Source organism: Anolis carolinensis, chromosome 6 (genome assembly GCF_035594765.1).
Source record: "Anolis carolinensis isolate JA03-04 chromosome 6, rAnoCar3.1.pri, whole genome shotgun sequence".
Classification (NCBI taxonomy): Eukaryota; Metazoa; Chordata; class Lepidosauria; order Squamata; family Dactyloidae; genus Anolis; species Anolis carolinensis.
This window is the reverse complement of record NC_085846.1, coordinates 95,625,143-95,648,588: the sequence shown is the minus strand read 5'-3', so window position 1 is coordinate 95,648,588 and position 23,446 is coordinate 95,625,143. Positions and strand designations below refer to the sequence as shown.

Here is a 23,446-nt window from a genome sequence, read left to right as displayed (position 1 = left end):
CCGAGCGCCTCCTCTAGAGTAAGAATTTCTGGACCTGCATGCTACACATGCACTCTCCTTGGGAAAAGAGTGTGTATGTGACACGTAGGCCTAGAAAGTGTGGGCACCTGCCAGTGCCAGCAGCTGAGCGCCTCCTCTAGAGTAATAAATTCTTGCTCTAGAGGAGATGCTTGGCTGTAGGCAGCACTGGCAGGCACCCACGCTTTCGGCGCCTGCACACCACACACACACTCTTTTCAAGGCAAAATTGAGCAGGCCTGGGCAAACTTGGGCCCTCCAGGTGTTTTGGACTACAACTCCCACCATTCCTAACAGCCTACCGGCTGTTAGGAATGGTGGGAGTTGCAGTCCAAAACACCTGGAGGGCCCAAGTTTGCCCAGGCCTGCTCTAGAGCGTGGGTGCAGTACCAGAACCGGCCGGGAGGTGGCGCGCGTTGCCTGTCCCTTTGAGCCAGGGGGCGGAGGGAGGCAGAGCCGGAGTGGAGGCAGAAAAGGCGAAGAGGAGGAGAAGGAGGAAGGAAAGAAGGAAGGAAGGGAGGGAAGGAGGAAGAAGGGGTTAAGGACGGAGCCTGGCTGCCTCTTCGGGGAGACCCACCGGCGGAGGAGGACGCAGGGGGCCGAGGAGGCTCCCCCTCTGCCGGCTTCCTTCCCTCTCTTTTGCCCCTGATGCCGCTCTGGGTGGCTTCCTCCCCTTCCTCCTCCTCCTCCTCCATCGCTGCTTCTCCATCTCTCTTCCCCCTTCTCCGCCCAGCCTCGGGGGGACATGACCCGATCGGCGGCTCTCCTGCTCTGCCTGCTGGGATGCAACGTCTGGAAGGCGGTGACCAAGACCTTAGCGGCGGCCGAAGCAGCTCAAGGTCGGTGGCAGCGGGGTCTTCCCTTTTCCCTCTCCTTCCCCCCTATTTCCCCACCCAATGGTTTCTCCCGCGGCTGCATTGTGCTGGGCGGGCCGCCGAAAGGGAGCCTGAAAAAGGGGGGGCGTGCGATTCCAGCGCTGCTGCTTCCTATGCAAGAAGGGGGCGGCGCCCGCTGCCCACCCCTGCTGCTGTGCCGCCGGAGGACGCTGCAGAGGGGTGGCTTTTGTTACTGGCTTTGTGCAGCCCGGGCTGGCTTCCCCTCCCATCCTCCTCGGGGGGGGGGGTCCCCCATTTCTCTAGTTTCCTATTAACCATCCTTTTTTCCTCTCCTGTTTGAGGGAGGGTCTTCTAGAAGGAGTCTCTCCTTTCCCTTCTAGGGTTTGAAGAGCCTTCTGGATTTTTTTTTAGGGGAAAGCCTTTGCTATAGTCTATGTACTTTGAATTAAAGGGGTGGTGCCCCCTTAAAATAACCGATGGGGAGGAGAAAGAGGGGGGAGTGAAGAGGGCCATCTGGCAAAGCTTGAAAGAGACCCTTCCTTAACAAACTGCTCTCTGCCATTAGCAATATTGTCTTTTCCCTTTTTTGTATGCTGCATTTTGCCGTCCTCTGTTCTTGCATCTTAGAGTTGGAAGAGACCCCCAAGGGCCATCCAGTCCAACCCCATTCTGCCATGCTGGAAGACACAATCCAAACCCTCCTGGCAGATGGCCATCCAGCCTCTGCTTTAAAAACCTCCAGAGAAGGAGACTCCACCACATTCCCAGGCCCCTTCCACACAGCTGAATAAAATCCCACATTATCTGCTTTGAACTGGAATATATGACAGTGGCCCTTCCGCACAGTCATATAACGCAGAATATCAAAGCAGAAAATCCCATAATATCTGCTTTGAACTGAGTTATCTGAATCCACACTGACATATATTCCTGTTCAAAGCAGATAATGTGGGATTTTATTCAGCCACATGGAAGGGGCTGATAGTCCAGTGCAAAGCAGATATTGTGGGTTTTTCTGCCTTGACATTCAGGTGGCCCTTCCACACAGCCCTATATCCCATAGTATCTGCTTTGAACTGGAATATATGGCAGTGTGGAGTCAGATAACCTAGGGCCCTTCCACACAGCCCTATATCCCAGAATATCAAGTCAGAAAATCCCACATTATCTGAATGTGGACTCAGATAGCCCAGTTCAGATATTGTGGGATTTCTGCCTTGATATTCTGGGATATAGGGCTGTGTGGAAGGGCCCCCAAGTAGTTTAGCCTACTGCTGAACAGCTCAATGTTTAGGTGGAATCTCTTTCCTTGCCATTTGAATCCAGCGCTTTGTGTCTAAGGCCCCTTCCACACAGCTGAATTAAATCCCACATCTGCTTTGGACTGGAGTATATTGTAGTGTGGACTCAGATTTATTTATCGCATCAGAAGCAAACCAAGGGTACAATTGTATTTAAAACCACAAACAAAGTTAAAAACTTGGCGTTATATTAAATGTCCCTTGACCAGTAGCTGGCCACTTGGAGCGCCTCTGATGTTGCTAGAAGAAGGTCCTCCAATCCATTGTGCATGTGGCAGGGCTCAGACTGCAGTGTAGTAAGTGGTCTGTGGCTTGCTCTTCTTCACACTTGCATGCTGTGGACTCCACTTTGTGGCCTCATTTCTTAAGGTTGACTACATATCGTGCCAGATCGCTGTCTGTTCAGTGCCTTCCAAGTCGCCCAGTCTCCTGTGTGCCCAGGAGGGAGTCTCTCATTAGGTATCAGCCCTGGATTGAGGTTCCGGGTTTTAGCCTGCCACTTTTGGACTCCTGCTTGCTGAGGCGTTCCTGCAAGTATATCTGTAGATCTTAGAAAACTATTTCTTGATTTAAAGCATTGGCTTGCTGCCTGATATCTGAACAGGGAATGGGCCAGAGATTTCGCTGCCATGGTCCTTTCATTGCTGCACCTCATGGGGCTTGACTTCTACTCCTTGGATCTTTTGGGTCTCTCTTCTCTGGAAATGTTCCATATTCTTCTTGAATTGTGGTTCCCAGAAATGGATGCAATATTTCAGATGGGGTCTGATCAAAGCAGGGTGATGATTTATCTCCATCCAGACACTATACTATTGATGCAGCCTAGAATTGCATTGAATCTTTTAGCTGCTGCACCACAGTGTTGACTCATGTTCATCTTGTGGTCTACTAAGACTCCTAGATCCCTTTCACTTGAACTGTTTTTAAGCCAGGTATCATTCATCCTATAGCTGTGATTTACATTTTTTATTGCCTAAGTTTATAACTACATATACATTTCTCCCTGTTGAAATTCATTTTCCTATTTTTGGCCCTAAGGTCATATTGGGTTCTGATCCTGATTGACTCCACCCATCTACACTGCCATATAATCCAGATTATCAAAGCAGATCATCCAGGCTTTCCACACAGCTGAATAAAATCCCTCATTTTCTGCTTTGTACTGGAATATATGGCAGTGTGGACGCAGATATTCTGGGTTATATGATTGTGTGGAAGGGTCCTAGGTTATATGAGTCTACACTGCCATATAATCCAGTTCAAATAAGATAATATGGATTTTATATTTCAGTGTAGAAGGGGCTGCCCTTTCTTTGGTGCCAGTGATTTTCCTGCTGCTGGATTTTCCCACATCCTGGATATGCCTGGATGGAAAAGCCTCCAAGAAAGTTACTTGCTCTTTCTGTTGTATAAGATTCTTCTATTTTGGATGACAGACATTCAAAAGTTACCTGGTAAACTTAGAATCATAGAGTTGGAAGAGACCTCTTGGGCCATCCAGTCCAAACCCATGCCAAGAGGCAGAAAAATCACATTCAAAGCACCCCTGACAGATGGCCATTCAGCCTCTATTTAAAAGCCTCCAAAGAAGGAGCCTCCACCACACTCCGGGGCAGATAGTTCCACTGCTGAACAGCTCACAGTTACAAAGTTCTTCCTAATGTTCAGGTGGAATCTCCTTTCCTGTAGTTTGAAGCCATTGTTCCACATCTCCAGGGCAGCAGAAAACAACCTTTCTTTTTTCTTCATATGACTTCTCCACACATATTTATACATGGCTATCATGTCTCCTCTCAGCCTTCTCTTCTGCAGGCTAAACATGCCCAGCTCTTTAAGCCGCTCCTCATAGGGCTTGTTCTCCAGACCCTTGATCATTTTAGTCACCCTCCTCTGTATACATTCCAGCTTGTCAACATCTGCCTTAAACTGTGGTGCCCAGAATTGATCACAATATTCCAAGTGTGGTCTGACCAGGGAGTAGCATGACTTTCCTGGATCTAGACACTATATTCTTATTTATGCAAAAATCCCATTCGCTTTTTTAGCTGCAGCATCACATTGTTGGTTCCTGTTTAACTTGTTCACGGGGACTCCCAAGATCTTTTTCACACATACTGCTGCTGAGCCAGGTACCTTTCACATTCACCCTCTCTCTAAATAATGTGTCTATTGCTACTATAGGGTAATCCCAATATCTGCAGGGATATATTTCCAGACTTCATGAGAATATGTGAAATTGTGGATAATAGCAAATTGACAATAGTTATCCATGTCCAACAAAATATGCTCTTTTTATTCGTTTTCTGGGTCCTCTAGCCCGACTTTATGGTACAGTCAGCCTTCCACATTTGCTGGGTTTAAGACAGAAATGGGCAAACTTTAGCCCTCCAGGTGTTTTGGATGTCAACTCCCACAATTCCTAAGAGCCTACTGGCTGTTAGGAGTTGTGGAAGTTGAAGTCCAAAACACCTGGAGAGCCGAAGTTTGTCCATAGCTGGTTTAAGGGCACAGGGACTGTATGAAGGTGCAAAAATGTGAATAAAGAAATGACTATGTTTTAAAACCCATGACAACACATCTCTAGGAATTTCTAAGTCTTTCACTGCGTTTCTGTGGTCAGCTTCCAGCAGAGGTTGACCATAGAGTCATGCTGGAAAATTTAGAAAATTGCTAGAGAGAACATATTTGATAGACATAGATAAATTTTACCGGCCATTTTTATGGACACAAATAGATGATACCTGGTCCTATCAATATAAGGGTTGTACTGTAATGCTCAGAGTTTCTCTGTATGTGACTAACAGTGATTAATGTGTATTAGTGATACATTGGGTGGTATTTGGACCAATGATGGTCCTTGATGAATTTCGAGGAAATAAAGGAATAATGTTGGTCAGTGGAGATAAATATAGCAAATTGGTCCAAATACCTGAACCAATATGCCATAATTTAGTGGTTCCCAACGTTTTATGACCAGGGACCACTTGACCAGGGACCACTCTCCAACATTTCTACCAGAAGGGTTACGAATCAATTTTTGGTCAACTTTAGATTTGGGGTGCTGATTCAGAAAATTGCATTGGATAGACCACATCAGCTCTAGTTCCTGATACAGAACATATGCCATCCAATAGTTGCCATCTGCTCGCTCACAGAAAACCATATTTAATAATCTAAAGCTGATGTGGTCTATCAAATTAAATTTTCTGAATCAGCATCCCAAATAACCCCTGGACCCGGGCTAAAAATAAAGACACCAAGAAAATTTTTTTTGGTTAGGCTGTGTTATTATTCGTAGTAGTAACAATGAAGTCGCGGACCATATTAGTTCTTGTGGAACCACTGTCATATTTGGATCAACTTGCTCGTCCAAACACTCGGTTTCTCCATCAAACAGCTTAGGAAGTATTGTAGTGCATTATTTTCCCATCTCTAGATTATAAATTACCCTGTATATCGCACTCATTTTGTGTACCAAAAGCTTTAAAAGTCTATAGAGAAGGAGCAGAAGCAGCATGATGCTGAAATGAGACGTTTTAAAATAATCTATTGTTTCCATGTTTTATTTGAATAAAACCAATTTTAGTTTAGGATAGCCAAACCTCATTTCATGGGATGTCTTTCCATTGCCAGACGAGCCCCTTTGTACTGTAGATGTGACATTCCCATGACAATACCTCACATCAGGGAAAGACTGTCAATCACCATTTAGTTATGGTTCTTTGTTGCATTTCTTTAATTTTGCAGTCATGGACCCTTTCTCCCTGGGCCTCTTTTTACATATATTAGGAAGAGGCCTTTTTTGTAACCATCCAATCAGTTATTCAGTGATCAAAAGCGTAACAAATTGGGACTGGAGTTATGTTTATCTCATGTTGGCTCCAGCTGAGATGTTAGGAATGAAAGGTAGATGGATCTCCTTATTGTTCTCCTTGATTGAGACTGATGTTGCATAGATGACACAAATTGCCCTTGCTTACAACATACTCTCCTTCCTACATATTTTTCTATGTTCTATCAGGCTCCTATCCTGCTAGGTTTATGCGGTCTCGCTGTATTTAACCAATGTGTGATGACATAGCAAGGGTTAGACTATGATATTGTTGCTAAACTTTCAGTATTATCATGTTTGTAGTTATATTTTTGTGACTCCTCTGGACTTCTGATAATACCGGTAAACCTGGAAGTCAAAGTTTTGAAAATAATCTAGCCATTTAAACTGATTCCCAAGAAAGCAGAATGCACTGGCTCTCTGGTAGTGGTTGAAGAACCTACTGGTTGTGAGCATAAATGGGTTGTTCAGTAATTTGATAATTATTATATATCATTTATTTGTAGAACAGGCCTGCTTCCTCTCTAAAAGTAATTTGCTGGAAGTTAGAGTCACAAGAAACGAAATGTAATGCTATTTTAAATGGTCTATTAGCCTTCCTAGATTCTTTTAGGAAGGATATAAGTGGGAATCATATTTTCTCTCATCACATGGTTTTGAAGTGGATGCACTTTGAGACAAAACAGAATATGTTGGAAAAATGTGTTGGAAGAGTATGCCTAAACTTCTTTTAACTGTATCAATGTAGTTTCCAGTTCATTTTATTCCAATTTACGAAATACTTGCAGATATCTTGGAATGTGTCAACTGGTGGACACCTCAGTTTATTGCTGTTTATTGTTGTGGTTCTTTCAAGTCGTCTCCAGATTATGGTGACTCTCTCTTTTTGTTGTTGTGCCTTCAATTTGTCTCCAGATTAAGGTGACCCTATCATAGGATTCTCCTGCCAACCTAACAGTTCGAAAACATGCAAATGTGAGTAGATCAATAGGTACCGCTCCGGCGGGAAGGTAACGGTGCTCCATGCAGTCATGCCGGCCACATGACCTTGGAGGTGTCTACGGAAAGCGTTGGCTCTTCGGCTTAGAAATGGAGATGAGCACCAACCCCCAGAGTCGGTCACGACTGGACTTAACGTCAGGAGAAAACCTTTACCTTTACCTTATCATAGGATTTTCTTGACATTTGTTTACAGTAGATCTGCCATTGCTGCCTTCTAAGGCTGAGAGAGTTTGATTTGAGAGTCATCCATTGGGTTTCCACAGTTAAGTGGGGATTTGAATCATGATCTTCCAGAATGATAGCCCAGCATTGAAACCACTACATTATGCTGCCTTTGGTTCATTTTGTTGGACTCCTATATCTAAAATAAAACATTTGAATGAATGAATCTTTAATTCATTCTTATTGTGGTGCCACACAGAGCTTCCACCATGTTGGGTTAACAGTAAGAAATCTCACAATTTTAATGCATACTGACAGTTACATGTGTACCTCTCGTACACATTTATACTTCTTGTATAAGATTAAAGGTTGAACACAGAATACACTAAATTTCCTCAAAAACATGGGAGTTCTGACAGCTTTCCTCTTTTCTAATAAACCTAGAAATATATGAAATTACTTTGCCAGTTGCTGTCAAAGCCTTTTTATGGGGCAGGCAATACATTTTGGGCCATGATTCAGAATTTCATAAACACAATGAAAAACATCCTTCCATGACAAGGCTCTGTTAGAAACATAAAACGCCTTTCCAAAAATTTGAGTAAAAAGAAGCGTGTCCATTCTTGGCACTTTGAACTCATAGCACATGTGGCTGTTTTAATGGAATCAGTTTGACGTTAGATCTTTGTAGTCATTTTAAAGTTGGTAACTCAACAGGTGTTGGGTTTATAAGCAACAGAACTTTGGAGCTTATATAGTGACATCCTTTTGGGGGGGGATGATAGTTCACATTAAATGGCATGGGAGGTTAAAATGAAGCCCATATTTTGGTGGTAAATAACTTGCAAATTACTCGACATTGAAATTAAGGATCTTTGTAAGACTATACAGTAGAGTCTCACTTATCCAACACTCGCATTTTGGTGCTAAATTCGTAAATACAGTAATTACTACATAGCATTAAGGTGTAACAAACTACTTTTTCTGTCAAATTTGTTGTATAACATGATGTTTTGGTGCTTAATTTGTAAAATCATAACCTATTTTGATGTTTCATAGGCTTTTTCTTAATCTCTCCTTATTATCCAACATATTTGCTTATCCAACGTTCTGCCGGCCCATTTATGTTGGATAAGTGAGACTCTACTGTATTTGTTATTGCAAAATTGCAATCAAGGCAGGCTAATAAAATCCCTCCAATAATAAAAACAGGAGAACCAGTACACCATGGAAACAAACCCCTCCTTCACTTCTTTATGGTATGGATGTAAAGGCCAGTGACCTTTAGCTGACACTGGTAGTTTGCCCAATAAAAGATGGAATGACAATTGTGCATCCTCCTCCTGCTATGTTAAATGCTTCTGAATACCAGTCCCTTGGAAGGACAAGCAGCACTCAGTTTGGACTATTGTATATAGGCTTTTGGTCTGACATTTATGTTAGAGAAGGACAGGGAACCCATTCTTTACTGTATGCTTTCAACTTTCCTGCAGCTTGCAATGAAGATGAATTTTTGTGATTTGAATCTTATTGTGATGGGACCGGTTTTATTTGGTGTCTTGAACTTTCAGTTGCTCCTTGTTTTGCTTGCTTCCTAGGAAATATGCAAACAAACTGGGAGAAAGACTGGATATGTGTTATGGTTGAAACAGCTGGTGAAAACACATTGATATCAGAAGAAAATGTAGCTATACTTAATAGGAGCTCCCCTTAGAGAATGGATATTCACTTATGTGTTGTTGAAGGCTTCCTTGTACTTCCATCAGGAATGTCTAGGTTTGAGACTCCTGAGGACCTCTCTCCCTCCCTTTACCTAATAGAGATCTGTGTGAATACACAGACTATGTGTTATTGAAGGCTTTCGTGGCCGGAATCACAGGGTTGCTGTGAGTTTTCCGAACTCTATGGCCATGTTCCAGAAGCATTCCCTCCTGATCTTTTGCCTACGTCTATGGCCGGCATACTCAGGGGTTGTGAAGTCTGTTGGAAACTAGGCATAAATATGGTGAGCCTGTGGTGTTTTGAAAGTCCTTTTGGCTATGAGAAAAGGAGTTGCCATATTTATGGCTAGTTTCCAACCTCTGAGGATGCCTGCCATCGATCTGGATGAAACGTCAGGAGAGAATGCTTCTGGAACATGGCCATACAGCCCAGATTTGAACTTCCAACCTTCCGGTCGGCAGGATCTTCTATAGCAGGCGGTTTAAACCGCTGTGCTAGCCCAGCCCTAAAACCTGAAACACTTCCGTTCCCAAGCATTTGGGATGAGGGATACTCAACCTGTATATATTGTTGGCCTAAGGTTCTTGCAATATTGGGATGGTTAATGTACTGATGAAATGTTGCTAACTGGCAATTGGTCTAATTAATGCTACATTACTAATTTTGCAATGACAGCATGCATTATAATTTGTTTTATAGCATAACATGGTACCAAAGTACAGGCGTGATCCTTTTATTCTTGGTGTTGGAACAAAAACCATCAAAATGAGCTAATATTCTCCAATCCAAGAGTAACTCATACTAATCAGAATGAGTTAATATATTCTTCATAACCCTCCAGCCATGATGCCCAGTGGCCATGTTGCCTGGAAGATTCTAGGAGTTATAATCTTTAAAAAAAATCCTCCAAGATCTGCCTCCTATTTCCAAATCAGTTGATGGAAAGCTAATGATAAATATGAAGAAATACACCCAATGGAATTCCTTATCTATTTCTTAAATTCTTAGGAATTCCCAATACATTCGCTGAATCATTTCTATCCTAATTTTTCAGTGTCTGTGTCTTCTCAAGCTTTTCTTTTCATTGCTAGGAAAAGATGACTTAAAGAAGACTGACTTAACCCAGTCTCTGGATGAAAGGCGCCTGGCTACAGCAGGCATAGAATGGCCTGGTTTTGTAAATCAAGGGAGAGTTTTACAGATAGGGAGTCAGCTATTATTATTGCATAGCTGCCGCCGTAGTGAGCACTCACTTTATCTCCCTTTGAAAAGTTGACCTCTTTTCTGCTTGCAGCAATGTCACCCTTGAGTGAGCCCTGAGCATTGATTTATGATGAATAGAGTGGTCAAGTTCTGTCATCAAGTCCTTGGAAATCCAGGGCTTACTGCTATATGGTTTATCACCATACAAAACCCAATGGATTATTTGCTTGGATTTCTTTCTTAATATAGAAGGATTTATAAGCCAAGGGGACCATTTGTGGAGAGTAATTTTGCATCAGGGGAGAAAGGTGGGTTTGCAAGTTATAGTCTTCTTTTGATATGCTGTAGTCCAATTCCCACTGGTTCATATCTGTCTCAAAGAAACTATCTCCTGCATTTTCAGAGGTGAGGGCAAACAATGGAACTTCTGGGAAGACTTGGGATGCTTTTTTTTAACAGTGGTATCTAATGCTCAAGAAAGTGTGGTATGGTGGTTTGAATGCTGAACTATGACTATGGAGAACAGAGGTGAAGCTATACTATATAATTATTGCAGTTTGACACCACTTTACCTGCCAGGGCTCAATGGTATAGAATCATGGGAGTTGTAGTTTCATAAAGTTGGTCTTTATCCTTCTCTGCCAAAGAGTGTTGTTTTTTCATAAAATTACAACTGCCAGGATTCCATGGCTGTTAAACTGGTGTCAAACTGCATTAATTCTATAGTGTAGGTGTATCCCAAGGTCTGACTTTCTCCTTGGGCATGAAAACCCACTGAGTGACCTAGACTAAGTCACACTCTCTGTCCCAGAAAACCCCATGATAGGTTGCCTTGCAATTGTCATAAATCAGAAGTGATTTGAACAACAGCAAATCTAATGCTGAGTGGTAGAATGAAGAATGTAGAATGCAGGAAATACTTTATCAGGGCTGTCAAACCCATTTTCATCAAGGGTCACATTATCCTTATGGTTGTCTTCAGAGGGCCGTTGAATCCATGGACAGATAATCCTTCGATACAGAGAGCCAACTACACACACACACACACACACACACAGACATACATACACATAGTGCTTTGTGCTCTTTAATTTTTACCTAGTTTTGGTTATTGAATGACGGGCCCTTCCAGACAGGCCCTATATCCCAGGATCTGATCCCAGATTTTCTGCTTTAAACTGCATTATATGAGTACGCACTGCCAGATAATCTGGGATAAACAGAAAACCTGGGATGAGATCCTGGGATACAGGGCCTGTCTGGAAGGGCCCGACTACTCCCATCACATTTAATTATCTGCCATGCAGACTGAGATAATGGGAACTGCAGTCCAACAGCACTTGTGGTTCTGAGGTTGGGGAAAGGTCAAAGGACATTTTAAAGTCAGACATCATATCCCCAAGCCTTGTATCTAAAATCAAACCTCACTCTTCTAACTAAACAGAACAAACTTCAGCCTTCCAGATGTTACTGTTCCAAAACTCCCATCAGCTCTAATCATGATGTCTAACAAGGGATACAGGAGTTGTAGTCCAACATCTGGAGAGCCACATAAAATGGCATGGCCCACAGGCCTTGTGTTTGACACATATGGCCTAGACTGAATGTTCAACATTAACTTAAAATACTAGGTAGCTTGTGACCAAAGAGATTCTAACTTGCAGTTTCTTTAACAATAGCAGCAAAAAAAATCAAATTACATTGGATTGCTGATGAAAGACAGCTGAAAGTAACCTGGATTTGACTTTTGTGAGAAAGCACTGTGAGCTCAATTCAGTTTTGTTGTAGAGCAAGTCCTACGTTAGAATATGCTCAGGGATATCCTATCCTTTGACTATAAAAGGTATATCTGCTCCTTATATTAGTTTGATTCCACTTTAAACTGTCATGGCTTCAGTGTATTCCAGTGAATTGTATTGACGGTTGATTGATATCATTAATTATTATAATACTTATGTTTTATATTGGTTTTTGTTTTTATTTTGTTATATTGTAAATTGTGTGTATGTTGTTTTTACCTGATCATGTAGTTCGGTGGCCGGGTATAAATAAAGTTTTATTATTTATATTCTTATTAGTGTATGGAATCCATGAATTTGTCGAATTACTTATATCTACATTTCAAAGGAAAGTGTTAAGATTCATGGTCTTCAGGGAGGCTGCTAACATGAATGTGTTAATAAAGGTCAAATAAAGTTCTTGAGGTGAACTAAATACCTGCTTTACACCGAGTTGCCACACTGAAAATTGGAGAAGTCTCTGATAACTCAAACTGTTGGGTAAAAGAGGGAATTTCAGCAAGTGTGGCTATTCACGCAACTAGATAACAAACAACACTTGCTGAAATTCGCGCTAGTAATCCTAATATACATACAGTGAAATCTGTATAGTTGGGTTCAGGGTGGAGAATAATCTGAATTTAGTGTATTCTGTTATTTTGCAATTCTTTGAAGTCCTGTTGTATAATAAAAAGGGTAAACTGAGAAAAAATAGTTGTGTGTATGACAAGCGGCATAGAACAGAAGGTGGAAAAAGCTGAGATATTGTTGACAGTGTATTAAAACACTAGAAGATAGCAGATATAATAAGAACTGCTTTGGTGTGTCTAGGTTTTTAGCAGCTTAGCTTTGTGCAGCTTCAATTTACAGGACCGATGCCAACATTTGGGAAGTTTGATTGAATTTGTTTAATATATACAGGGAATGTTTTTTCCTGCAGTGGAAATCATCCTAATGTCAATCTTCACAGGATCATTCTGAAATTATAGTTGATCTAAACTGAAATGCCTTGAACGTTCTTGATGGTAATCCCAGAAAATTTCACCTCGCTGTAGTAAAGCCCAGTGTGTTTAAAAAGCAAAGAATACAGGCACCAGTGTTTCTTTTATTCTCATTTTAGTGCAAGTGTGTCTTGGTTTATTCCAATCAAAATAGATGATGATTTGACATTGTGTTTTTCCAAAATATATTAAAACAAGGCTTGTTTTCTATGGTCTACACTGAGGTGGGGATTGTACAGTCCTCCAGATATTGTTAGGCTGATGTGACTTGATTTTGACCATTGGCCATGCTGCTGGGGATGATGGGAACTGTCATCTCTGCCATCTTTAAGGGCATCATGATCAGGACAGCTGATTCAGGATTATCGAGAGTTTGCTGTCCAACTATTAATTTACATAACAATCTTTAAAATACTGTATTTGTAGTTTGCCTTGAACAGGACATTGTGTTTATTTCATGTCCTCCAAGCTTTTCTTGGAAATGTCACAGATTGTACTGCTTGCATTTTCATGGCCTTCTGGATGTATTGTTTCAAGTGCATTTTATCTGTTTCTGTGTACACATGTATCTCCTAAAATTAAATTCACTGAATGAAATGAGCTCTAGTCCATGAAATTATTCCGTACTAAATTTGTGAGGTCTTTAAAATCCATAGATTCTTCCTGTATGTTTAATCAGAGTTATGTGTGGATTTTTTTTAAGTTAACTAAGATCAAGGTGGGAATTATATGGAACTCTGATGTCATTGGACTATAGCTCCCAGCTTCTCTAGCTAGTACATCAAGTAATAAGAGCCATATTTTGCTCGCTGTCAAAGTTTGATCACACATTGAACCAACTGTATTGACTTTGAGTGCAAGAGGAGTTTACTCAGGATGTTATTGCGGTAGCTAGCAGTTTCCTCATTCATCTTGACCCCAGTAAGGTTGAGCTGATTGTGTTGTTTGTTTGTTTGTTTTTTTGTTCTTGTTGTTGCTGTTGATGGAAATCAAAGGTGGGCAACCAGCAGCCCTAAGGCTTTATGTAGACTGGCTTGATCTTATACAGTTCTTATTTTGAATCAACATCCTTCTGCAAGTGAGCAAGACCAGTCTTTACTTCCCAACAAGATGAGGAAGAGATGTGATAGGAAGAGAAGGGAATTGCAGGAGGGAATTTTAAAAGAGTGATAGAAGAATGGGAAAGAGGAGGAGGAGGAGGAAGCTCCTATCCTTTATCCCAGACCTTGAAAAGCATTATCCCACCCCCTCCTTTTGCCTTTCATCTTATCTACTATTAGCTTCAGCTTTATTCACCATGAGCATTCAACTTTTGGCTAATTCTACTGGAGCAACAAAAGTATTCCTGATCGATTGGGTGACTCACTTATACATGACAGAACTTGGAAAAGTTACTGCAACTCCCCAAATCCCCTAGTCACCATGGCTAGTGACTGTGAAGGCTGAGAGGTTCTAGAGCTTTTAGTTCAAAAACATAACTTTTTCAAGTTCTTATATAGATTTTTGTCATGTAACAAGTGGTTCTGCTTTCATCACTAACAAGCAGAAATTGGCCATAGTAATGAGCAGGCATCTCACAATCTGGTACTCTCTAGAATGGGGTGAGGAAACTGTGGTCCATGAACCATATGTGGCTTTATGCCCCACTTCTGCTGTTCCCAAACTGAGCCCCAGATACCCCCAAAGCTTCCCACTACTTTTTTTTTAAGTTTGGATCTATTCCAAGGCTTTTTATCCCTAAATGTGACCAATCCTTCCTGCAAATGTGGTGTTTTAACCCCCCCCCCCAAAAAAAACTTGATCAATGCCAAAAATGGGCCAAATTAGCCCAAACTGGTGGTTGATGTTGATACTGTATTATTCATGATCCATCCTGTTTGAAAGAGGGGCTCAAGGAGAACAGCAGTGAAAGTTGGCTTCAGTTTTTTTTTTTACAGTTTCCCTCCCTGTACTAGAATTTTGGGGCTATAACTCCCATAACACCTGACTATTGTCTGTGCTCACTATGGTTTATGGGAACTTTAGTCCATTCCAGCTGGAAGGCACTAGGTTTATTCTGCTATACAAGACAATCTGAAGACAGTTATTGGAAGCAGGTTTTATTTTGCAGTATATACTTGAACTTTAGTGTCAGTGATGTTATTGGGGTGTACATGTGCACCACCCTTACTGTTCTATTGTGGAGTAAGGTTTCTTTTGGTCTCATTAATCCTCTCCTAGATGGGAAAAAATCTGAAAGCTCAGTGATTTCAGAAGTGTCCTTTAATGCTATGGAAAATCCGCTTCCTTCCTTCGTTTCTAAGCTACTAGGATGTGGGGTGTTTTTTATGTTGTCTAATAGCTTAATATTCTGAAGTCTGTTCCAATTAGGGCTTAACAAATGGCTTGGAGTTGTGAGCTGCCTTAGAATTCCATTTGCGAAAAACTCCTTTAAAGTCACACTCAGTCCGGTGTAATCGCATTTTAAGTCACCTTCTTTATCCTTTCACGCAGATGGTATTATTTACACAGTGCCAAGTCAACAGTAATGCAGCCACTTTGGGTAGGGGAAAGGCAGAGAGAGTCTGTGCATTTGCTTACTTAATACTCTTAAGGCTCCAAGTGACAACTCACATTGAAGCAAACAAGCCCATCTCTTGGACCTCTATCTGTTATTATTTCTGCAATCCAACACTATCTTTCATGCAAATTCAACTACGTGGTCGCAATTGTCCATGCCATATATTTCCACTATCTATGTAGGGTTGTAAAAACTAAGTAGAGAAAACTGATAGGAAGAGAACCAGCTCATTTGAAATGTAATCCTGGAGGAGACTTCTGTAAATACCTACTAAAAAGACAAATGAGGTCTCAGAACAAATCAAGCCTGAACTCTCCGTAGAAGTCAACTTGACTAAACTGAGACTATTATACTTTTGACATATAGTGAGAATACATATGACGCATTAGAAAAGATAATAATGCTTGGTAAGGTAGAATGCAATAAGAAAAGGGGAAGACAGGTGGTGGATAGACTCAATCAAGGAAACCATGAGCCCTGAGTTTGCAAGACCTTAGTACAGTGGTTCCCAATCTTTTTTTGACCAGAGACCACTTTGATTTTTTTGTTGTTAGCAAAGACCACAAGATTCAAGAATAATAAACTGTTAATCTAAAATAAAACTTTGATCAAAACTTTGAACATATTTGTTAAACTTAATAGTCAGCATTTGCGAGGGCTGTGAAACAGGCTGATTTGCCTGAAGCATTTTTCTGCAGAGTCCACTGTAAACAGAGCCATGTTGTCGCAAAACAGATTTGTGTAAATACCAAGCTAGGAGTTTGGAAACTTTAGCCACATTTTTTCACGACCCCAAAGGTCAGGGCCCCACTGGTTAAGAAGCAATCCTTGAGAGAATCCCCCCCCCCCCAAGAAGGAGGAGGAGGGGCGATCAGGCCCAGAGATGAATGCCTCCTGCAAGAGAGACAGAGGGCCATTCCACACAGCCATATAACCCAGAATATCAAGGCAGAAAATCCCATAATATCTGCTTTGAACTGGGTTATCTGAGTCCATACTGCCATATATTCCAATTCAAAGCAGATATTGTGGGTTATTGTGGGGAGTGGAAATAAAATAAATAAAACAAAGAGGAAGGAGGTTCGCGAACTGAATTTTTGTTCTCACGGCCCACAAGTTGGGAACCGCTGCCTTAGGACTGTTAATAACAGGGACACTTAGAGGTCTCTCATTCATAGGGTCACCATAAGTCACATTGTCATGATGGCAGTTCAAACAACAAAGGAATATAATTGATAATTATTTTTTGATTGTTATTTTTTTATTTCGTAGTTATTTGTTCCATATAAATTGTGCCTTTCCTCTGGGATAATGTATGTGGCTTTGTTCCTCATTTTATCCTCAAAACTACCCCATGAAAGAGATCTGGCTGAGATAAGGTTTCTGGTCCCAGATCACCAAATAGCTTCCATGTAAATACTAGAACATGAGTAAAGACTAGAGTCAAGTCCCCATCCAACACAGATTTATGTGTAACAAGAATGAGATCTAGAGAAGTACAGTAATAGGATTTGAACAAAGAAAAGGATTAGTTAATTATACCAAATTCTACTAAATATACAGAACATTTCTATTTTATTGGGGTTTTTTTGTTGTCCAATTTCTTTTCATAATATTTTAGTTTATTGTTTATTTATGTTTATTGTTACTGTTTGTAGTAGTAGTAGTAGTAGTAGTAGTCACAGCTCCACAGGGCTAGCAGTGTCCTGGAAATACTTGGATTCTAGATGTGCAAAACATTTCCTTGAACTGTTTTCTATCAAACATGGCAAATATCTCGTGTCCTAAGATGCTGATGAACTGCAGCTCCCATCCTCCCTCACCACTCACAAGTTGGTTTTTAACTGAGGGATACTGGAGTACACCATTTGGACAGTCACATACTCTCTAGTTCTAGTTGTGGTTCTTATATTTGAGGTTCAGCGCAAGGAGTTTAAAAACTTTATTTGCCAGCCCTTTTTAGTCAGCACAGCCCTGGATCTGTTAAATAAGAGAATGGTGGCTATTAAGTGGGGAAAGTATCTCCTGAGCCGCAAGCAACTCACTGCCCACTCTCTCCAAACCAGTTGAAAGGGAGATGATAACTAACCAAGCATCCCCACTGATCTCATCAACTTCGTCCGAGGATTTTAAGACCAAGACACATTTTTGGCCAGGTTGATGTGCCACCTGTTTCTAAATATTTGGCAGAGTAGGAAACAACAGCTGTTGAGCAAGTCACGTTGTGCCAATCCCATTCCCAATGTGCACAAGATAAAATAATACATGCAGGTTTTCTTAATATTTATTTACATTTTCTTAGCATTGCAGTCTGTATCCAACATATGGAACAAACTGCTGTGTGATTGCCTAATATTTTGGTGGCTTTAAAATGGATGTTAAATCAGTGTTCTAAGGAAGTTTCATTGGGGATGGCTTCCTCTCCCGTGTTGGTGTGAGTGTTCTTACTGTGCTTATTGGTGCAAACACTTAATTGATTGTAGTTTTTCAGAAACATAAACAATTATGAAAACATAACATTTCCCCAATATGACCTGGGGACTATTCACATTCATAATTACTGGATTATGGCTCCGCTTAATTGTCATGATTTCAGCTGAGAGTGATGATCAACATGGATGATAAAGCAATGGCTAGGTGGGACTGATGTAGTCTTCACCCAGCTAGGCCATCTGGATGTCAACACAGGGCCACTGTGGGTTTAGCCAGGTGTGTGTGGCCACCATCATGGCCATTCTATGGCCAATCCAGAGCATAATGCTCCAGACTGGCTCCAGCTTGAGCAGCCAGTGTAGACATAACCTTAGTAATTTCAACAAGCTGTAATAAAATTAAGGAGATGGAAAACTTGTCATTACCTGACACTGATAAAGATTAGGTAAGCTTCCGTCAGTGTTCTGATTCAGTTTAATAAGAAGCACTTACAGTTTCCCACCAAAGAGCTCAGACTGCAGCCAGGAAATTAGAAGATGTTTACTTCTTGGGAGGAGAGCAATGACCAATCTTGATAAAATAGTGAAGAGTAGAGACATCACAGTGGCAACGAAGGTCCACATAGTTAAAGCAATGGTATTTCCCGTAGTAACTGTGATGTTGGAGGAAAATTCTGAGAGTGCCTTGGACCTCAAGAAGATCTAACCAGTCCATACTACAGGAAATAAAGCCCTACTGCTCACTGGAGGGAAGGATATTAGAGGCAAAGATGAAGTACTTTGGCCACATAATGAGAAGACAGGAAAGCTTGGAGAAGATAATGATGCTGGGGAAAAGGGAAGAAAAAAGGAAGAGGGGTCAACCAAGGGCAAGACGGATGGATGGATGACCAGGCTGTGGTGCAGGCTGGTTAGCAACCAGCTGCAACAAATCACTCTGACCAAGAGGTCATGAGTCCGAGGCCAGCCCGTGCCTGCATCTGTCTCTGTCTCTGTTCTATGTTATGGCATTGAATGTTTGCCTTATATGTGTGCAATGTGATCCACCCTGAGTCCCTTTTGGGGTGAGAAGGGCGGAATATAAATACTATAAATAAATAAATAAATATCCTTGAAGTGACTGGCTTGACCTTGAAGGAGCTGGTGGTGGCAATGGCCGACAGGAAGCTCTGGTGTGGGCTGGTCCATGAGGTCACAAAGAGTTAGAAGCGACTGAATGAATAAACAACAACAACATACATTAAAATCACCAACCCAATAAAATTGAAGCAACATGCTTGCCTCATCTACAAGGTCACGCTAAACAAATCCCAATCAAGATTACAATGAAAAGACAAAGTCAAAAGTAATGAACACATACCCGTTATAAAAACAGGATAAAATTGTTAAATAAGTGAGAAAATGCTGATCCTTAATGGCACATCAGATCCATTGCTCACTTTGTCTAACAGTAGAGCTAGCTGGGTAACAGTGTGGGTAATGCAGAATTGCCTTCCATTCTGTGATTACTCCAATTTTGTATCCTATTGGCTGGAGGCCATCTCTCCAGAGACGTTTCCCAACACAAGCCTGTTAGCTACTTCCATTCTCAAACAATGACATGCGAGGCATGAAGTGTGCCCTTCCTTTTTCCAGTGCTGACCTCCTTCGCCACTGACCTCCTTCATTTGTTGTGCTTAGCTTGCAATACTGTCATTCATCCTGATTCTTGAACTGTTCTTATATTGGTGACTCCAGCGCATCACCCTTCTTCAGAGAGCTTTCCCTTAATTTTTATAACCAGTCCTCTGACGGTGTATTTCTTGTCTTTAGCCTTTTTCTTTCAGAGTGCCTTTAAGCTCTGTCCTTGGCTTTCCTTTCCACATATTTTCCTCCTCTGGGAAATGTAATTGCTGCGTTCAGGCTTATGCCTCATTTCCTGAAAGTTTTTGGCCAAAACTCTATATATTCTTCTGTCAGCTCCATAGTTTCTTGTTCTTTTTGCTCCAATGAATGAAGTTGGGTTTTGGGATTTTTTTTAAAAAAAAAACCTATGCCTTTAGATTGTGGTCCTGTGATGATACACTCTTCTCTGAATCCTTTTTAAAATATGGCAAAAAAATACAAAAAAATACAGAACTTGTTATAGCTGTACAAGAGAACAAAAGAGCAGTAATGACTGAACAGTGCTTGCCACGTTGAGCATCATCTGGAGCGACTTATTTTACAATCTGACATGATGCATGTTTACGGGGTGGGGGAGATGTCCCATTAATGTCAGTAGAATTGTCATTCAATTGCACTGAATTATTGTTTCCACATTTTGGAGATCTTGCATGAAGTCTGCAACGACTTCCTCTTCCCTCCCTCTCAAATAGCTATTTAAGAAAGTTGCTGTAATGACTGGATTAGATTATGTTTCATCATGTGGAATATGAAATAATGGCCATGCAGATACAGCAGATAATTGTGTTCCAGATGTTACTGGATTCCATTTCCCCATTCAGCATGACCAGTAGTTGGGTATGATGGGAAATGTATTATACCAACATCTGGAAGGCTGCAGGTCCACTAGCCCTGTTTGGATCACTTCCAATATTTTCTCTGCCAGGTGAAGTTTTAAGTGGTTTGTATGATGTCCCTGGATTAATAGTTAGTTGCTGTTGTTATCTTCAATTTGGTTCTGATCTGCATGCATTAGAAGATTCATAAAGTAAATTTGCATTGAGCTTATATTACAATAGTACATGTAAAGAGAGCTCATAAAAATGTTTTTGTGGTTAACTACAGATATATTTTTATTATATCTATATCTGCTGAAGAACTGCACACAAATTTATATACAGTCATTTTGATGCTTCTCATGATGGTGTCACCTAGTGCAGTTTGCACCCTCCCCAAACCCGTGTCCTCAATGGTTTTGTGTATCATGAATGCCAGTATATTGTGAGTTCTTCAGTTTATTAACCTTGCATGAATGGAAGAAGTGCTTGTGCTAAGATCCCTTGGTAAGTCTGGGCACTATTCATTTGTTTTGTGCCAGTAGTGGAATGAACGTGGATGACTACTTGTTGCACTTCCTCAGGCATTAGAAGACATTGAGTTAGTTGTGCCTTATACTATTTTCGATAACAATCCAGATCTTGGATCATAAGCTTTATCATGAAGCTCCAATATGAAGGAGCTAGTTATATTTGCAGCAATAAGTAAATGCACGTTGGAGAGCAATGAATGGCCAAAAGACTGTAGAGTAGCACGAAATGGTGAGCAGGCAATTTGAAGAATTCACTTTTAGCATAATGAGATAGGTGGCTTTGTGGTCCTCACAAAGCATATGAGGCCAAGCAATTGTACTGAAAGAACACAGGAAATTGGAAACCTGGATTGTCTGACCAGAGATTCTCTCGCTTTTTATATTCTATGGTATAGCAATGGTTTATTTATGTTCTGTAATTTGAATTGGTATTACTCCTTCCCCCAACTGAGCATCAAGTTACCACTGAAGGGCAGGACATAAGATCTTCCAATACATTAACCCGATAAATAATCAACCTGAACAATTCATTTTATTCTGTTCATTTATGTACTGTCTCTCCCAATTTATTCACATTTACTTGACATAAGAAGTACTTCATTAAAAAAAAAGTAAATGAAATAAACAGTCCATTATGGAAGGTTTTAAATACAACTCTAGGTAAAGAAAAATCCAGGTACAGTTTTGCATTGGAAAGCTCTGACAACAAAACTCAGTGCTTAATTAACAACATGTGGACAAATGAAAATATTTTGGCCTATTTTTTGAAAAATCCAAGGAGTAGGTCTCAGGTGCAGAGTTTGGAAAAGGCACATGTTTCAACTAAGACTCCCAGAATCAATTGCTTGGTATGGATTGTCCTCATGCTAAATGTGGGATTTTGGAAACTATAATTCAGTGTTTAAATATTTGTTAAAAGGCACAGATCCAAGAAGGGTGTTAGGAAAAAATACATTTCTTCCCTATCATCTGACCTGAAGAGGTGAGGAAACCCAACGAAAGCCCTCATCCGTAAAACAAGAGCAGAGTCTTTCAGCTGGGAAAGAAGAAGGGGAACAAAGGGGAAAACACATTGGTACCTTTTATAGGGAGTCTCTGAGCAAGGCACTAGGTAGAATAGGGTGGCCATTGAAAGCAGAGGATGGAGATTACCAGGAAGATTTGGGAGGAGAGCGCCATCCAAAATCCCCTTAGCTGGTTTGCTGCCCTTCTGTGTGACCTTAGAAACCTTCTGTTTTTTTGGACTAAAGATTCAAGAATCTACTAGCTGGCATGGCCACAGGAATACTTAGAGTTGTGTTCCAAAAAAAGAAACTTTGTTTAGTGTTGTCGCAAATGCTCTTAAAAAGGCTGTCCTTGATCATTGGTGGTAGACAATACAATTCCTATATCTGCACAGTGCGTTGAAATAAACATCTGCTGAAGGTTATCATAGGTTCTACAACATGGCCATGCAACAGTTTTCAATTCTAGTACCTTTTTGCTTTCTAATATACTTTTGATCTAGACTAGGCATGGGAAAACTTTGGCACTCCAGGTGTTTTGGACTTCATTTCCTACAATTCCTATCCAAAACACCTAGAAGGCCAAAATTTGCCCATGCCTGATCTAAACCTTGGTCCAACATTTCCTTATTCTTTTTGAGGTTGCTGAAATCATCATGCTCTAGTCCAAATTTTCATGTAACAGCCATACATTTTTCTTGGCCTAAGGTCTTGCTTGTGTAAAAGAGAATGGTGAATATATATGATCCAGTTTGCTTGGGAGCAGTGTCTTTTTTCAGCAGTTATAGCATACTATAGCAAGTTATAGTATAGCAACAAGTGATCGCCTTTTTTTCTTTTAAGCATTGAAGTAAAAAAAAAGCTTAACATTGGTCATTTTTCTCTCTGATTTGTTGACATGCTCTGCTGTTCATAAATTGTACAAAATTGTATGTAAAATACCAAACAACAAGCCAGATGTTAGAGATAATAACGTGCAGGCTTTCACTTTGTCAAGTTTACAGTGTCATGCAAGCCGACGTGATGTGCTTATATTAGCAGTTTTGCAATTACAATTCCATATGGATTTTGCTCTATATTTGGAAGTGCAATCAAATTCATCTGTGAGATGAGCGAGCCAGCCAGTTTTCGCCCATGGATGAATCATGGTTAATGGAGTCTTCAGATAATTGTGTTATATATAAATCTTTAAACTGCTGTTGGGAAAAAGAATACACTGTTAAATATGTGACAGAAAGGATTGCCTGGTGTCATGCAGGGGCAAAGTGCATTGCTGGCATCTCATATGGCAAACCAAGGCTTAGTCTCTCCTTGATTCATGCAGACTTTCTAGAATGATAATTCCTCAGTTTTTCTACTATTCAACTCTAAGTCCTCCATAAATGGGAGAAAAATAGTAAAATCAAATTTTCACCATCAGATGGGTCATCAGGCGGCTTAATTAATTGAGCATAAAATATATTTATTTGCTTACAATTTGTGAACAAGAAAACATTCCTAAATGTCTATGAAGATAAATATACATTACACTCTGCATTTAAAACTAAAGAATATATAAAGTTAAAATGCAGACAGAGCACCA

The 23,446-nt window shown here is 40.7% G+C and overlaps 1 protein-coding gene across 2 annotated transcripts in view; it reads left to right on the top strand.

Moving 5' to 3' along the window:
- Positions 1–488: 488 nt before the first annotated feature.
- Positions 489–23,446, top strand: part of fam171a1 (family with sequence similarity 171 member A1) — a 96,649-nt gene continuing 73,691 nt past the window's right edge. Inside the window, exon 1 of one of the 2 annotated variants that reach the window (XM_062958226.1) lies at positions 489–857. In XM_062958226.1, the coding sequence (XP_062814296.1) occupies positions 764–857 (94 nt within the window). In that variant the 5' untranslated portion in view covers positions 489–763. The remainder of the gene's footprint in view (positions 858–23,446) is intronic. The other variant, XM_062958225.1, reaches the window with a different exon arrangement.